Source organism: Triturus cristatus, chromosome 2_1 (assembly GCF_964204655.1).
Source record: "Triturus cristatus chromosome 2_1, aTriCri1.1, whole genome shotgun sequence".
Classification (NCBI taxonomy): Eukaryota; Metazoa; Chordata; class Amphibia; order Caudata; family Salamandridae; genus Triturus; species Triturus cristatus.
In genome coordinates this window covers 422,867,600-422,885,700 of record NC_140581.1, presented here as the reverse complement: position 1 = coordinate 422,885,700, position 18,101 = coordinate 422,867,600, and the positions used below count along the sequence as shown (strand labels likewise).

General features: G+C 40.9%; 1 protein-coding gene across 4 annotated transcripts in view; it reads right to left on the bottom strand.

Annotated features, from left to right (window-relative positions):
• The window catches only part of TRAPPC13 (trafficking protein particle complex subunit 13), a 398,706-nt gene that overhangs the window by 81,778 nt on the left and 298,827 nt on the right, over positions 1-18,101 (bottom strand). For 2 of the 4 annotated variants that reach the window (XM_085631781.1, XM_085631789.1), the window contains exons 7-10: positions 16,055-16,099; positions 8,503-8,520; positions 6,091-6,224; positions 26-224 (exon numbers count right to left, since the gene is read on the bottom strand). In XM_085631781.1, coding sequence (XP_085487907.1) covers positions 26-224; positions 6,091-6,224; positions 8,503-8,520; positions 16,055-16,099 — 396 coding nt within the window. The remainder of the gene's footprint in view (positions 1-25; positions 225-6,090; positions 6,225-8,502; positions 8,521-16,054; positions 16,100-18,101) is intronic. The other 2 variants (XM_085631799.1, XM_085631810.1) reach the window with 1 other exon arrangement.

Sequence of the window (18,101 nt, the reverse complement as noted above, 5' to 3'; positions counted from 1 at the left end):
TCGGAAAAAAAATCTCTAAACGTACCATTCTTTGGAGCTGGCTAGTCTGTAGTCTTCCTCGTTCGCCTAGGTTCGTCTTCCATACTATGTCTAATTTTCCAATTACTGTTACACCTTTGATGACACCAGCTTTTTCTGCAAATTCTGGCTTGGGTTTTAGGCAATACAAGTATTGACGAGTATCCAAAGGCTGCAAATATGTCCTTGTACCAAAGGTAGACACACTGTGACAAAGGAAATATGTTAATGCGTAAACTGGTAACAGGAAGCACTCCATTATTTGTCTGTCAGGCATTCAGGTCTAAGGCATTTCGTTTTCCATCATAATACCAATGTGTAAAAAGCAGCACAAAAATATTGTCAAAAATAATGTAGTGACTGGCAGTTGCAAATACTGTAGTGAAACAAAAAGAAGCACAAGTACATGGGGGTCAGTGGCAGGATTGGGACTCACATAGCTTCATAAACGGACACAAAATGAAGGGGTCGCGCTTGCTTGTAAAATCCAGCACTGACACCAGTGGCTCAAATCTTGGGGTCTGGCAATGGGTCTGTCAATATCCATCGCTCCGCACAAGTGTGTGATATATACATGTGTTCATCCTCATCATCTTGACTTCACACCATATTACTCGAGAAAGTCGGACTTTAGGAACCTGTGGGTTACCTTATTTGTTATGGAAACAGAGTTAAATACAGTGAAATAATAAATATATTATGTTGTGGAACTGTAGTACACTAAATAAGACATCCAAGTGTGAGGTTCAGTATTGGAAGGTGGAGGGGGGCTTAGCCAGTCCAAGAATCGAGAACCACCTGCACCACAAAACAGCTAAAGATGGCGCAATGACACAAATGGTCCCTGATGGACCACAACCAAAGTCCCGGCACAAGCAGATTGGTCACGATTGGCCCAGCGGAGCCAAGTACCCATTGTAGATGCGGGAGCGGACAACATATCGGAAGCGTAACGATATGGGACCTAGAATAGGCCGCACAAGCACAGACAGAAGAACGTTGACTGGAGCGATCCCAACGCACAGAGCCTCTATGGTGCCGTCAGATTCAAGCTAGCCTGGCTGATGAGGGGTGATGTCCTGAAACCGGTCCCAGGATGCTTGTTTACGGTCCAGAGAGGACCTGGCTTGGCAGTTCGGTCTTGACTGGTCCCATGAGGCACAGGGTCGAGACTGATTTGCATATGGCTGGGTCTAAACTGGGGTGGCATGGTGAGCAAAAGAATGATGGATTTAACCCAGGTCTATTGAGTGGGGGAGAATGTTTGATTTGCTCTGCATTCTGTCCATCATCTGTGTGTCTTTTGATAACCACATAGGAGGAATGCTCTCCCGGCATCTTTAAGAGGAGAAAGCAGCACAAAGTACAGACGCAGTTTGCTACCCTTGCATTTCTACTGGCCAAGCGTACCATTACATTTCACTGGTGATTACCAGCGGGCCCGTCGACAGAGGCTTGGTAAATGGGGCACAGCAAAGGAGGATGCACTTCGTTACAAGGAAGTCTGGAAGATTCGCCAAGAGGCCCACCTCCCCACAATGGGACGCTCTCCTTGTGTGCTTTCGGTAACTGGGGCGGAGGTGATGAATCATCTCCCGAGACCCACGGACATTCACAGAGTGCTCAACTGGTACCACCACCTGAGTTGGACCCTCTCTGACACAAAGACAGCGATGCAATATTCCCCCCCCCCCCCGTGAACGTAACCCCCCCTAGCTCGCCCGCTCTTGGTCCAATACACATCACCAATACAACCGCCTGTTAGCATATCCCCGCCCCCCTCACCTAATCTCCCTTCTTACCCACTATTTAATATCCCCTGCAAGACTCTGGTCACATTTGTGACAAGAGACAGGCACCATATTCCTGGGCACACACCGACATGACACGTTTACAGAACTCCAAAGCTCACATATGTGGAGACCTCTGCAGGATGTAGTCAGTTGCACACCCTCTATCCTTTCTGCATAAGTTACAAACTATGATGGATCATGTAATGTTTGATGTGGTCACTTTGTTTATGTACTAAAACTAAATTAAAACTATTTATAAAACATTTTGAAAAAGAATTTCCAGTATTGGTTTCGGGAAGGTAAAATCTTGTGCTACATTAAGGTAGTAGCAGGCAAATGCCTTGTAAGCCAAGGTGAAGGGGTGCCATATACTACAGAGAAACATCAAACAGATCCAGTTTTCTCGGCCCGAATCAACAAAATATCCATTTGGCAAGGTCAGCAAAATCCATTCACGGTCCTGCAATCTTGTTTCCCCAAAGCAAGCATTTCTCAGCATTTTACACTAAATACAAACAAACCAGTATTTTGACATCTGGTGTGCAGATGGAGTGGTGGGGTATGAAAACCTGGGTGTTGGGGTGGTGGATAACATTCATGTTGCAACATGGGGGAAGCTACTAATCAGTTATGCCTGCCTTGTGTTGTGTTAGGCTAAACCAAAAAGTAATAAAAACCAACTGAAACCTCAAATAGCTACACTTTGCTTTGGAGAATCTCAAAACAAAAAATAAAGAATGAGAAAACTTATTTCTCATCCTGTGATCCTCACCTTTGTGTGAACGAGTCTCTGGAGGAAAAAACACAAACACTTTAAAATTAAGGAGTCATCTGAATACAACTTTGCTTGACTAGAACAATTATGTTCTTAACATTTCACGTCAATGCTTTCACAGATAGCATACCAGTAAGGATACATGAAGCATCTCTTTTCACGCCTATGCCTCCCTTCACTGGCCCCAAGTGCATCACCATCATGGAACAAATCAACCAGCAAACACAGGGAACAAAATTATCAATTAATATGACAAGATGTGGGAACTTTTTCAGGATTCCCAGAGAAATAGGAGGTTACTGGGCTCATATGGTTGGAATCAGAGCAGTTTATTTCTAGTGTACCGGGGCTAACTACTACTGAACTCAAAACTGATCACCAAGAACATCCTCCTAGCACTTGATTCTCAGGGAAGCAAAGTTGAGCAGTCCAAGACGTACTCAAGGAGGTCATGTAGTGTTAGAAATTCAGCAGCAAACAGCTGTCAATAAATCACTGTCTAGCTGGTACCTTGGTTTATGAAAAGAAAAATGCTTTAGTACTCAAAAACTAGAAATACTGAGTTCAACCAGCAGAGGGCACTTCTTACAGTAATTAATGGGAGCAGTACCTACTGTATACTTGAGAACAATCTATGGCTATTAAATCCATCATTCTTTTGCTCACTATGTCACCCCAGTTTGGACCGAGCCATATGCAAATCAGCTTGGACCCTGTTCCTCATGGGAACAGTCCAGCTCGGTCTGCCAAGCCGGGTCCTCACTGGATCGGAAACAAGCATCCTGGCACCGGTTTCAGGGTAAAAGCCCTGATCAGCCAGGCTACCTGAATAAAGTGGCAGAGCGAGCAAGGGTCCCAAGTCTGGGCATACCCATCCCACTTAGGGTGAAAAGTGCTGTGGCAACAAATGATAGACGGAATGCTGAATGAATCAGGCATTTACCCCCAGTCAAGAGATTGGAGTTCAATCCATCATTCTTTTGACACTACGCCACCCCTGTTTGGACTCAGCCATATGCAAATCAGTCTTTGCCCTGTTCCTCATGGGAACTGTCCAGCCCAAACTGCCAAGCTGGTTACTCCCTGGACTGGAAACAAGCATCCTTGGAACGGTTTGGGGGTAACAACCCTCATCAGCAAGGCTAGCTTGAATCCAGTGGCACAGCGAGCAAGGGACCCACGTCTGCGCATACCCATCTCACTTAGAGCAGGGCACGTATTTCGGTAGTGTTGTCAGCGGGGGCACAGCCCACCGAGCACAGGTGATGCTGACTTTGTCTGTTGCCCAGTCAATGTGTTCATACATCTGCGCTGAGTAATGGCAAATGCCAATCAGGTCAATACCAGAAGCAACAGAGGAAAGGAGAGTGTGTGTGGATCGCAGTGCTTGCACCTTGACTTCTTCCTTTAGCCATTTCACAACCCACCACCCTGGATTGCACAGTGATGTCCTTGAGTTTGTGCACTCTCTTTACAGCACTTGCACGTCTCCTTGTGTACTTCAACACAACGGTTGTTGGCTTACTCTAGTGCCTGAATGTTTTTCATTGCTTCACATTTCTGGTGCAGGTGATGGTTCAGTCACCTGTGCTCGGTACACTTCAGGGAACTCAAGCCTCAACCACAGCACAGAGGTGCAGACCTCCACTGATCACAGCACTGCCACTGAGTTGTCTTGCCTAGGTCCCTTAAAACCCCCTAACCATATAGTCTAGCTGCGGACAGGTTTTGACTGTATTCCAGCAGTTCAGTCCTGTGACTGGTTCTGGGCAGTTATGCACTTGTTGCTACATCTATGCAGACTGGTCCAGCCATGATCTTGGTCCAGAGTATAAGTAAGATGGTGGGCAAGAGCTGGCAGTCTCCTGTCAGGACGTACCCTAAACAGAAGCACAAAAGATATGTGGGCTGTACCACTCAGTCTCTGGGGTTAGCCCTCCCAGAAAACAAAGGACCAAGAAAGGGCAGGGGGAATATCAGTAGTTTCAATGGGACCAAATGGCTACTCAGCTAAACAATCGCCTGTCGGACCAACTTCAAAGATTCCTGGAATCTCAAAACAAATCCTCCAATTCAAGTCAGCTATTTAGGCTCCGACTATCCACTTAGACACCCCATAGAGTCTTTAACACATCAAACGGAAGCCTGTGTGGCCATGTCCACATGCACCACATGCTCCACATGTTTCTTTCACTCACCCAGACAGATTCAGACAACAATATCCAAATTTCACATGGACAGGTGAAACGCCCAATTGTAGGGGAATGGCAGATAAATGTAAAAACATGAAAAAGGCAGGTACGCTGCTCTCCCAAGTAGGTAACATGTAAAGGCTTTACTCCAACTATAATAATTTCTTCTGCCAGCACTGTCAGAACTTCACAGACCGGTGACATAAAAGTAGATACGCTCTTCAAAAAGATGGTACAAATGGTGTGCCCTCCAAACACTGAGCTCTGATCTAGGTCTCTCTCCATATCATGAAAGGGCCTCACTGCACACGTATTATCATTCTGTGTGTTGAGGTGGGGGTCAAAAACACTACAGCTTGCTATGAGGAACTTGAGGCAGAGGTGCATGCTCTCCAGACACATACAGCGAACTTTCTCGGTCTGCTGTCTCTTCCAACAATCCAGTTCACAAACATTTGCTGCGTGGCTGGGAGAAATGTCACACATTATAAAATAGTTTCTTTTAGAAACCTACTGTAGAAAAATTACAACTAGTAATATGACAGAGATGCAAATCTATCCAACTCGTTAGTCAAACGTGACAGATTTGGACCAGTTTTAGTAACTGTGAGGGTGGTATGCTAAAATTGTAAAACACTAATAGTTGAACTCTGCATGCAACTTTGTAAGTATTTTCAAATTACTCTAGCCTGCCAGAGGGCATGCTTACAACCTCTTCACTTTAAAAAAAGTACATGCCATCTTTACATTATGTTATACTGTTGTCATCAGGGTATCTCATTGGTACACCTTTGTAGTGTTGTTGGGCATCTGCGGATGCCTTTAGCATACAATTCTGGGCTTTATATCACAGATCAGAGTTTGAGTTATGCTGCACTATTTTCTTCGTATATCTATGAAAGAAACAGTGTGCAGGCAAGGATCCTCAGCTGGGGTCACAATCCAGGACTGATTATGGAAACCAAAATATGGTAGTGGTTTGAAAAGTGAGTATGGGTCTCCAGAGCCTGTGATTTCCTTAAGGAAAATCAGAAAGAAATCAGAGAAAAAAGAAAGGATGCCAGTTGGAATCTTTTCAAAGGTTCTGGTAAGATTAGGGATTTTGCTAGCCACCAGTGGTTGAGGTAACACTAAACAAGTGAGAAAAGCCATGCAACAGCAAAGGTTTATCTGAAACATTCTCTTACATATAAAAACACTGGGTCCATTTGTTATACTGCACTGCTACTCCAAGTGCACTGGCATTTGCTAAAATCTATATAATTATTAGCAAGATAATGCTGGTACATAAGTTACCCACGTTCGGCCTTACCCATTTCCATCTTTATTGATCATATTAAGTTCTGTCACATTGTACATCATCGATGGCTCTAATGAAACCTTCTCCATAAACATAGGTGAAGTTGTAATGTTCTGAATTTGAGCTTCAAGAAATACTTCATCTGTCTAACAAATGGGAAGAAAAGGTCAGTGCAGATGGCAATCAAGTAAAAATACTTGTTTTATTTGTAAATCAGTCATTATGTGATTAGTTCATGCCTGAAAATCAAAAACTTTAATTATTGTGAGTCAAAAAGAAAAGAAATCTTATTCGTAACATGATTAGGAGGAACAAAACGGTTAGTCAACTGATATCAGAAAAAACAATGGACTTGGGATAGTTTTTTAAACATTTTTGGTGCTGGCTCTAAATGCCCCTTCATCTAGGGTTAAGATTAGTAGCTTCTATTTCCAACACTGTGCCATTAGAACTGTGTAACACAGTGAAGTTCAATACCAACCAAGTCATGGATTTTTTTTAGTTAAACCAACCATCTCTGAAATGTTTTCTGATTACGCTGATGTACAACACTATTGGTATGTATTAAATCAAGCTTGTACAAGTATTTCATATGTTGGGAGTACACAGCGTTCACTTCAGTTCAATCTTCTTCATAGATTAAATTAAACAACTGTATACTATCATAAAATGTTCTTTACCACTCACTGTTGCTTATGGTCTGGTAAGCCACTAATATTTTGTTCTTTTGATTTTATTTCTTGGTATACCCTGAAGCATGGAAATACTCGTTGCTGTCCTTTTACTGACGACAGCACTTAAAATGATAGCATCATGCAGAAAAGCTTACAGATTTAGTCATCTGCTGAAATTCAGAAATATTACAGAAAACACATAATATCCCACGTATCCATTGCTTAAATCACAGTATAACCACATTTCATGGCAAGTGCACATTAATGCAACGATTCTCAGCAAAATGTTAGTATAATTTAAAGTAACTGAAGGAAGTAATACAAGCAGCATAATGAAAAAGCAAGTTAGTCTTAAAACAACTCAAAAAATACTTAGGCTTTTAACGGTTGAGTTATCCAACTGCGTTAGGTTTGCCCTACTATACTATACTATACTATTCCAGAGATACCAGTGAGAAAACTGAACAAGGATACCAGAAAACAAAATATATTAACTGCATACACTTAAGATGTACGAATGAAGGACTCTATGGGAGGATCAGCAACAATCACAGGGAGTACTATATCAAGTAAACTACTGTTACAAATGAGGTTGGAGTACAGTAAAGGTATGTTTTTATATATATATATATTTTGTTTACCTAGAATAGTAAAGACGGTCTGGCTACACACTATTAACCATGTCTTCCATATTAATTAACTAAGAATACTGTGAAAACTAGAAATAAAATATCACCAGGATTTGTTTATTAACCATTCTACTGGTGTCCTGAACTCTGATCACAAAGTCTGTAATAGTGATCCCTACTCTGCTGTTTTAGAAAGAAATTTAAAAATCAAAACTGTTACATGTAAAAAAAATATATATAATAATTGTTACTTGATCATTTAAGACCTGGAGATTGAATGCTTCCAACTTTAGCCTTATTTTGGAAACTGCCTAATCTTTACAGACAGCAAAAGTGCACTGTAATTTGTTTCGGAATATTTAGATTTATACAAAAAATGTCCCATGAATACAGATACTAGGGTTCTTTTAACTAAAGGATGAGTATTACAATGGTACATTTGACTACCTTAATCACAAGAGGTTTCTAATGTGAAAACAATTGTTATTTGCTTCTCCTACATTACTTAAGGCGTAACATCAAATGGTGATGCAAGTGCATTTGCACCTTATTTCAGTACATCCAGACAATCTCCACTTTCTTATGACGCACAAAAATAATGTATTTTCATCAATATTATGTACATTCTATAGCACAAGTGCACAGTGGTTGACATATCACCAAACAATAACCATTTAGAGTTTTACTTCAGACCAGTGATGGGGATTTACATAGTTCTTAAATTTAAGTTTGCGTCATAATTATACAAGATTATTATTTTACTCGTGTCTGGAGAGCTTTGTTTCCAATTTAATTTTTGTTTATTTGAATGCAGTAGTATCATTCTAAATTCCTTTTCCAAATCATGATAAGGTGAAAGTTGAAATTACTTTTTGATAAAGACAGTAATGTTTTAGGACTTCCAACGCATCTTAAAATAAGAGCTTTATTTTGAAGTACGTTCCCTTAGGACTACCCATTTAAAAGACACCTAGTGGTATTTGGTGACATACTGTTGACAAACTATTAAACAAAACAAACTATGCTTTTCCATTATTCTTTTAACATTGTTAATGTCCAGCACAGAGACAGCAGACAGTGAAAGAAAGCATACAGACTTGTAATAAAATAAATAAAATTACCACAGAACTGAGGTCACTCTAATGGGAAAATAAAAACAGAAACATTAGAGAAATAAGGATTAAATGTTAAAGGAAAAAGGAGGACAACTAAACTTTCAAACAAAATGCATGGCTGCATTTTATTGTTATTGCATCATGTAAGACAACATTAGTGAAGAAAAATGCAAAACAAAAAACAAACAGTTTGGTGCTGAAAGGTCAGTAGCATGTTACATGATAACAGGGTGATATATAAAAAATAAATACTGTGCACACTCTGCATACTTCCGTAGCTTTCTCAAACCATAAGAGTTTTCCTGGACTGTGTGTGAGAAACAGCACAAGATAAAAAAGAAAAGTCATGCTACATACCTGTAATAATAGTCTGAAGGATTTAATATGTTCTTGAAATTTAAGTCTGAAAACATTTCCTTACCACCAGGAGCAATCTGGCTAAACTTTGCAATTCAAGCCTTTAGTGAGCACAACAGAAGTTTTTAACTTCTTACTGCAGAAGATGGGAAATGTGGAAGTGAGGTAAACTTACTAAATATTATAAACCTTGGAAGTCACAATCAATTATATTTCTTTTAAATACATTTTCCCCTGACATTCACCCTCAAAACTGCATCTGGAAGGAAGCATAGACCGGTTATGAATCCAAGGAATAGGAAAATGCTGCATGTAGCGAAGTCGAATAGTCAAGCCTTCACACTTAGATGGTGGTGAACAATAGAAAATCAGATACAGCACAGCTCTATTACAAAATTCCTATTCCCTTTAAGTACTACAGCATTGAACAAGTATCGCAATAGCACTGTACGTAAACGTCTCCATCCAATACTTGGGGTTCTTTGGGTAACATTCTACAAAGCACATCTACAAAGAAGATGCACATTGGAAAATCAGCAGCAAGGAATACCAGTATGTTTTGAAGAGTATTTGCAGCCAGCTCAACAAGTGTTATATTTTGAAAAGTCAGAATTTCTTGTGTGAGCTTACTCTGTGTCCTTTTAAGGAAACACGCTATATGCTATCACTAGCAGAATTGCAGCTCTAAGTAGACTCCAGGTATCTCACAGGTAGAAAGCTATGCTCAGGGCTAACCCGAAGAGCAGAGTGACTAAGATGGTGCCCGTCTCCAGAAGCTGTTGTGGTGGTTCTAATCTTGGAATTTGGGATACAGTTTGGCTCAGGGAAGATTGTTGGGGTACATTTGCTTGATGACAGTCTTACTTGGCATGCAGGTTGTGATGCAACTTTTGGAGTCAGGAAGGCAGTGGCAACTCAATCTGCTTGTGAAGGGCAAGGCACAAATGGAGATGCAGTCGTAGGGGTGGAAAAGAACCTTGGGCAATTTGCAAGGATCAGCAGTTTGCCATGGAGGCTTTTGGGCCATTCCCTCTTACCATACAGACAACTCCAAAACAGAAGGATCTGTTAAGGAAACTATGTGAAAGTTTTCAGCAATCACGATATTGTTCTTTTGTGATTAAGCTTAGTAACTTCTCTGTGCTCAGATATCTGGCAAGTTCCTATCAGGAGGCATCAGGCCTCACGGCTGTGCTCATAACAGAGGAGCCCCTGCACTCCAACTGGTGAACGTAGGTAGGTTCTTAAATGACAAGGCAATACTTCTCTTCTTCAGTCAAGGATTGTGACCCATGCTCCTTCCGGAAGCAACAGCCAAATTTCCTGCTCCTAGTCCAGCTTTTCCTCTATACTGGTATGCAGAGCTCCTTCCAGTAGAAAGATGAACGTTAACTTAAATATCTGCCTCACAGGGCCAACTTATTTTCAGAAAGGAAATGTTTCTCAATTCCTACACTCGTTGCACAGATTTCTTCATTTAAGTCATAAGAAGTATAATATTCCATAGTGGACATAGAGCCCTTTTTCCATATGTAAATACTTTTCTAATGGAGAAAAACTGGCATGTTTATCTATAGAAAAATAAACAGTAGCCTGATTCTGAATTTTCTGAAATTATAAATGTTGCTTCATCAAGTTAACAAAACCATACATGTAAAACAACACTGCAGAATTAACTGTAACTTTGCTGCTTTATTAAAGTGAAATAACATGTATGTGTGAAGGAAAATTCTGCCTGGTAGGAAATTGAAGTTAAAAATAGACACTTCTCCTCTAAGGAGCTATCTGCCTCCCTTTAACAGCATATGTTGTACTAGACGTTTTCAACAATCCCAATTTTAACTTGATGAGGAGAATCCCAAACCACTAACAAGGTTTGGTTCCCCTTTTAGGGAGGACTTTTTTTTGGGGGGGGAGCGGAGAAGCAGACTGACCGCCCAAGACACTGCTACGGGTGGGTACAAAAGAGCTGACCGCCCTGGAGGGATTCAAACACTGTGCTATTTACTCTAAAAGGGGAGTGGGACATCAATGGGATCATCCTATTTACATATTTACAGACAAAGCATGGTATGCACAAATAGCAGACCATCAAATGGCTCTACCACAATCATGCATTACCAGTGAGGATGGGGCACACAAAGAAACTTTGGAAGACTTACCTCTAGAGATAATGCTACCGAAACAATGTACCATCAAAAAAGCAATATCTTTAACATACACTATGTTAATGGTCAACACACAGAGGGAACTCAATAACCTCTGAAGTCAATGGAAGTTTGCAACTGAGGTACTAGAACACCATATGTATAACGAGGACCTCAGAATTCCTAGGGAGGTGTCAATAAAAGACAGTTTAGGGATGGCACAATCTAAAATACTCCATGTACTCTTATTATACAAAGGAACAGCTTCACATGTTTGGGAGCACATTCAATGACATGCTTGTGGTGATGTGGGGGAAAAGGCATTCTTACACTCCGATATAAAAGACTATTGGCGAGGGATAGGTAGGATGCCGGAAAGCACAGTGGGACAAGTAAAAGAAATTACGGCACCACTTCCACTATTGGGTACATGGAAGGCATCAGATCTGAAATCCGAAACTACTGGTGAGCCAAGGCTTTACTGTGACCGAAAAGGACAGCCAGGAAATGAGGATGCCTGGTAACACTAACAACATCAGAGTGGGCACGATAGATGGACTGGTGCAGTGCCACAGAAAAAATTATATACGATTAATGAGTTGAAAATTTAGGAATGGTTGGAGAAGCAAGCTAACTCTTGACTACCGAGATGTTGTGTGCTTGCCAACTGATTAAACGACCTTTCTGATACAAGCAATAAGAATGAGGGGGAAAAGAGACATGGCAAACATACCTCATCATTTTCACGGGGTCCATACCATACTGGTAAGCATGGAGAAAAGCGCATAGATGGGAACAACTATGTATCTCTTATTGAGACCAATTTCTACAAAAGACATTTGTTTCATAGGCCTCAATGCCTCGCAGTATTGTTATGGCATTTAGGATGTTTAGTGAAACTCAATAAGAAGATTTTCAAAAAAATCATACTCTCACTGCTTTTCCTCGACATCTTTACTTATTTAACATTGTCTTCATCTGATTTTGCTTTCAGAATAGAAGGATTTTTGCTATTTTTTCCACTTGTCTACACTCTTTAAGGAAGGGAAGCTGCTGCTAATGATCCACACTGTGTGTATAGACAGTCTTAAGTCACTCTTTCAAGAAAAACACATTACTTGCCTTCAGTAACACACATTTTGGTGGATACTCTAATTGCGCATTCCTCACTTTCAGAATAATTCCCCACGCTCCAGACTGGATCTGGAAGTTTTCACATCAGTGAACCCTTGCACTGCCAAGGTGCAGCCCGACAGATGTCAAGAACAGGCATTTCACGTGTTAACACATTTGTAGCAGCGTTGGCCCTGGTGGAGTGAGCCCTCAGTCCTTCCAGAGGCAGCTTCTTTGCCAATGCATACCAGATCTTAATGCAGTGGACCATCCACTTGGACAAAGTCGTTTGGGCACTGCCTTACCTTATTTGCCCTGAAGAACATCACAAAAACATGATTGTTCACTGGATGGTCCGGGGCGCGATTGATGTAAAAATGTAAGGCTCTTTTGAGGTCCAGATAGACTCTCTTCTCTACTTTCAAGGGGTGAAGCAGAGCAAAGAACATTGGGAGGGTGACGAACTGCCCAATGTGAAAAGCATCAAAAAGAGGGCAACCCAATAAACCCTCGAGAGCTTGGGTATCTAACACTAGAAAAGCAAACTACCAACAAGGGGAGCATATAAACCCAAGCAGACAATTTGAACTACATAAGAGATGTCCAATCTAGTCGCATCCAGAATCAAAATCAGTTATTTAAATGCAAATTAATACTAAACATGAGGGAATAAAACCACCAAAACGAGTTTCTTGAACACAAGACAGGCATACCATGATACTACTGATGTCAATTACGCGAGTACATGAGATATTAGGGCAAACAAGTGACAAAATAAGTCAAGAACAGTCTATCAAGCATAGCAATAAAGTATAGGTAATCCTTACAAGTTGACAGAAAGGCATCTTGCATCAGTAACCCTCGTAGTAAAAATATATAAGGTAACTATTATACTATAATTGATGCATCGAACCAACATTCAGAATTTAACCATACAGTTGAAAAATTAGTAACAAATAAATCAAATGCAAATTACAAGGTTTGTTTATTTAATGTGAGCGTGGCTTAAGTTTCATACCCAATATGGCCGCTATACCACTTACTCACATTACGGTCTACTTCCTGGTTCTCAGCGTGACTACAGTCAGCAGTGTGCAGACCACGCTTACGCTGCCTCTATTTAAACCGAAGAGGCGAGCAAGTCAGGGTTCCATTTAATTGCTACCGGACTGACTGTATGCGGCAGTCTTTTTTCAACATCTCCAAGGAAGTCCAACGCATTAGCATGTTCCTGACTCCTAATTAGGAGTGCTTTAGTAGAGTTCTTGGCTGCTCATTTATATTATTTTTCCTGCTTTTGTCAGTATTAAGAAGCACTTTTGGTTGTGCTTTTGAGGCGAAGTCACTTCAAAGTTATTTTTCTTTTTGATATATATCTCAACATTGTAACTGCATTATATCTTCTAATATAGGATACTGTCTTTTTAGCCTCAACTACCAGTAATTTATTGACTTGGCAGTGAATGCCTTAATTGTGAGTTTTTTACTAGCATATCATTCTGAGGTATTTTTTGACTATCTCACCGATGATGACTGGTCACTTTTCACAATTGGACTTCTAATTATAATTTTTTGGGGTGTTTGCTCGGATGACTTGGTTTTTCCTTGTTTTTTTTCACTTTTCCGGTTTTTTAGTATACATTATCATAGTTAAGACAGGCAATCTTTTTCTTTTATAACATTCTTGAGTTTTGAATTTTGATCAGCTTTGATGGGGTAATTCCTGTATCTACGTTTAAATTACACTGGTACTAAGTATGGTCTCGCGGACTGACACTACGAAACCAGAACGTCGATAACAAGCCCAACTCTCTATTTCCATTTGTTGATATCATCATCTACATTGACCTCTTTCTTGATGTCAGATGGACAAATGGGGCCTTCTACATTGACAAATGAAAGCATGAAATGTGAAATACACTCTATACAGTGCATAGTCCATGTGTATTCAGTTATCATTGTATCATGAACGCCTGCTGTTTGATTTATAAACACAGTTTTCTTAGTGATACGATCCATTGTTATGCCGGTCTAGTGTTCAAGAAACTTGTGTTGGTGGGTTTATTCCCTCATGTTTATTATTAACTTGCATTAAAAAAACTAATTTTTATTCTGGATGCGACTAGATTGGGTATCGCTTATGTAATTCAAATTGTCTAATTGGGTTTGAATGCTCCCCTTGTTAGCAGTTTGCTTTTCCAATGCGAAAAGGAGTCACAACTTTTAGCAAAAAAGCAGCACTGGATCTCAAAACCAGTTTTCTGGAAAAAGGAGGTGTAGGGCGGCTGCACAGAGCGAACCTGTCGCTCACTTATGCGATGAGCAGAGGTAATCGCAGTCAGGAAGACAGTTTTTGGAGTCCGAAGATGCAACAAAAGGCTGTGCAGTGGGTCAAAGGGGGTGCACATGAGGAAGTCCAGAACCAAATTAATATCACACTGTGGTATCACAAACGGTTAGGGAGGGAACAACTGAAGCAGTGACTTACTTCAAACCTGCAGCAATTATTTGCTTAAATTCTGAATCTGGTAAAATGTAGTTATGAAAACTATTTAACATATATTTTCGTTTGTAGAAGGTTTTCGTACATTTTACTTATTAGTCTAGGCTACATCCCTCTGTAATCATATTTTTCTTCTCCGTTTCTTGTGGCAGCGGTGCTCCCTTCACTGTAGAAGGCAGAGAGGCCTTGAACTGCAACAGGACATGAATAGGAGCAACCAAATCATTTGTTTGTCATGGTGCACAAGAAGCGCTCGATTAACAAAGCTGTTTCCACACAACTTAGTGACTTTTCTATTTTGCCCCCTGAAGAACTAATGAAATTTGACAGAAGTGGAGAGGACAACCTCCATAACTACTGCTTAGTAGGAGCATTCGAGGCAGATGTAAGAATGGCACATTAAACACTGATCCACACAACATTTCTTTGCACTTGTAAAATGTTTACTCAGAGAATCATGCGGACTAGTATGGTGTCATTCTGAGAGTAAGTAAATGTCCTCACGGTGGCGAGATTTGAGTGCTTCAAGGTGGGGACACTTGGAGAAGTTGGCAAACACCCACAAACTGGTAAGTAAGTCTGTGGATATTAACAAACCTTGGCAGTTAGTTTCGCATCTTGAAAACATTTGCAGAATTATTCCTTTTAGGGGCATTACTGAAATAAGTTTTCACAGTGAGAAAATTGAGACATCACCCGCACCTGCCCCTACCCATACATCAGGGTGTATGTAGGTGTTTCTCCACAGGGAAATGTTTTCCTAATGGAGTCTAAAAAGTTTGAAAATGCACTTCTGCAATACATTTGCCCATTGTGAAATAGACACTGGCTATTTTTCGAATTAACAAGAATTCAAACGTGAGTCTACCTTCAGAAGAGTACTTGAGAAATTCTTCTGAATTCTAAAAATGATGGACTTTTTCTCAAAATGTAGGAGTCGCCATACTGGACCAAATTTACGACTTTCTTTGTAAATTGTGCCTTAAATAAAAAAGTGAAAACTACAATGTCCACCAAACTGAAATGTAAAAGAAGGCTGCCCTACACAGACGGGTGATGGAGCAAGGTTTCGTATAAAAAGAAACTTGCTCGTATGCAATCCTCTTGAATAACCTGTAACATTATAACCAGCCAAGTTAAGGCAAATAGACACGGGCTATGTTCCACCAGTCCTTCTCCTCTCACTCCCGACCCCAAGTACAGTCCCACAGACCTGCCAATAATGTACACAATGGGATTTGGCTTTGATACTATGATCTCCTTTCCCGAAGCAATGCTTATTTCGCTCAAATGTTTGTTTTTCAAATTGATTATCATACTTAGTTAACACTAATAAAAGCAACAAAAATTGTAATATAAAGTAAAAACAATAAAAGAATTACTGAACGGGAACAAAAGAAGCAATGCGCCACCAGGACAGGTTGACACGTTCACTCACCTCAGCGTTATAAAACTTAGTCTTCACGTCCAGCGGTTTAAGCACCTGATTGAACAAAGAGTACAAGTTAAATACAGATTTTTCAGACTTCTCCCCCATCTCAAACACCGTGGATTCTAAAGCCTGGCACAGTCCCCCTGCAGTCTTAAAGGTGTGTGTTTTTGTACCCACACCCTCGACTCACCCTCTTGTCAAGGGTTGGTGGGCTCGAGTCATACATAACTCGCAGAGGAGCTTTTCTCAGTAAAGAGGTTGCGCCTACGCACCAGAAGAAAGCAACTAGTGAGATAGAATGAACAGCTTGAGCTCCTTTTCAACCGTGGCTTGTTGCCCCCTCTATGGGAAATACTTCACGGTACGTACTGCTGATAGCTTCAATGACCCAACGACTGGTGTAAAGAGTATCCGAAGCGGGCCGGTTTCCAAACCACACTTCTTTCTAGAATGTCACTCTCCTAGTAAGGCCTGCGCAGAGCTTTAAGTGGGGGGAAACTGCCAGGGCTGGTTGCTGTTCCCAGTCCGGCCCTCTTTGGGTCGAGTTCGCTGTAGCAGGGTAGTAGAAGGTCTTCTGATGTATCCTCAGGGGAAACAGTTGTGGGTTCTACCTTGGAATCAAGTCCCTCTTTTAATCATCTTGGACTTTCGATGTGGTGTTAAATGCGAATGCCCATACTATATTTGCGCTGTATAAAACTGCAAAAAAAAAAAAAAAGTTCTGAAATGAAGAATAACTATAACGAGTCTCTTTGTAGTTACATCAAAAGCAGTGAAATGTGGCACAGCTGCAGAGTTTAAAAAAAAAAAAAAAATCCACCCTCAGGGTGAGGGCAAAAAGAGACCCTGATAGGGACCCGTCTTAACCACTGCATTTTAGAGCCTGACCCATGCATCTGTTGGTCCAAGCCAATTCAGCAACTGTAGACTTGCATGCGTGGAATGTTGAGGGGCGTAGCTGTGGGGGCGGCGGGTTATTTTCTGTAAACTTATTTTCTGGTAAACTGTTGGGTACGAGTAATTTCAGTTGGGAATATTGAGGTGTCTGTCGGATTTTTGCATACACACAATGAAACCTGATAGAAGTGGAGAACCTCCATAACTACTGCCTAGTAGGAGCATTCGAGGCAGAGGTTTATCTGAAGGCAGCCGCGCCAACTACTGTTACTGGACGAATCCATGTCACCAAGGACACAATACTAAAGCACTGGACTGGAACCCTGCCTCCCTGGTGACATGGAGCCGCCTGGTAAACTTTGCACTAACGGAGGACACATATTCTACCCCGTACACTTTTGCAAGTTCAACGTTTCTGCAGGTGAGGCTGTTTCACTGGATGCTCCTACCCTCATTTCTAATGTTGACCACAGACAGCATTCTCAACCAAGTTTCAAACAGATATTGCATTCTAATTCTACTTGTAGTAAGTCTCTGCTGACCGCTGCAGATCAGGGCCACTTTTAACGTAATGCAGGGAGGTCTGTGGCTGATGCAGTGTCTGGCGCAGCTTAGGTATTTCGTGTTCTCTGTGTAGTTTGGTGGGAGCTGAGGGCTTCACTGGGATTAGCTCCTCTACCCAGCTTTTGAGAATAATTACAGGAAAAGAATCCTGAAGCACCCTTGCATAGAACAATAAAGGATACCATGAACGAGTTGCAGAGTGCGGATTCTCTTTATTTACATGTTCATTCCTAATGGTAACACCAGATTGTGGCTGGATGCATAGAAAGCAATGAAAAACACCATCCAGCACGTTTCACTCAGACACAGAGGCCCTACAACTCTATCATACTGTTAAGAAACAAAATGAAAATTAGTAAAGTTTGCATAGTTATGAAAATATATATAGTTCTGCGGGTGGGCATTTGGAAAATAAACATAAGTGAAACAAAGGTTTTGTTAAGCAGCGTAGACTGTGACTGTATATTTTAAGATGGTTGCGCTGGCAGTATATTCCCCAGAACTGTAGTGAGACCAGAAGTACATATAGAGATATCTTATTTGTATGTCAATGCACCCCGTTGTTAACAAAGAGAGGACACTGGGACCCATC